Raw genomic sequence first — 332 nt, forward strand, 5'->3', positions numbered from 1 at the left:
CTCATCATTCCTAAAAACCTTTCCCAATAAAAACCAAACTATCTCTCCCAGCCTATCTCCCCACCTCTCCTAACCAACGCAACCAAATATAACCACAAGAAAGGGGAGAAATATATTTAGAAATCAATAAACAAGGGAAATAATCTCTCGTTTTGAAATAGACTACCTGGTAACTCACGTGCCCGGCCTCATCCAGCTGACTCGAAATGAATGAGAGAGATTTCAGTGTCGCTAAGAATGGCAAAGTGTTTAGGGGTGCTAGTACTGGCTCTCGCGGCGCTGGCCCTTGGTAAGATCTTATTAAATATTTGTGTTCAATGCTTGTGTTTTGG

The 332-nt window shown here is 42.2% G+C and overlaps 1 protein-coding gene across 1 annotated transcript in view; it reads left to right on the plus strand.

Annotated features, from left to right (window-relative positions):
* Positions 1-207: 207 nt before the first annotated feature.
* LOC119588466 (probable chitinase 2) overlaps positions 208-332 on the plus strand; it is a 22,541-nt gene continuing 22,416 nt past the window's right edge. The window contains exon 1 of the mRNA XM_037937114.1: positions 208-289. Coding sequence (XP_037793042.1) covers positions 211-289 — 79 coding nt within the window. The 5' untranslated portion in view covers positions 208-210. The remainder of the gene's footprint in view (positions 290-332) is intronic.

Source organism: Penaeus monodon, chromosome 24 (assembly GCF_015228065.2).
Source record: "Penaeus monodon isolate SGIC_2016 chromosome 24, NSTDA_Pmon_1, whole genome shotgun sequence".
Taxonomy (NCBI): domain Eukaryota; kingdom Metazoa; phylum Arthropoda; class Malacostraca; order Decapoda; family Penaeidae; genus Penaeus; species Penaeus monodon.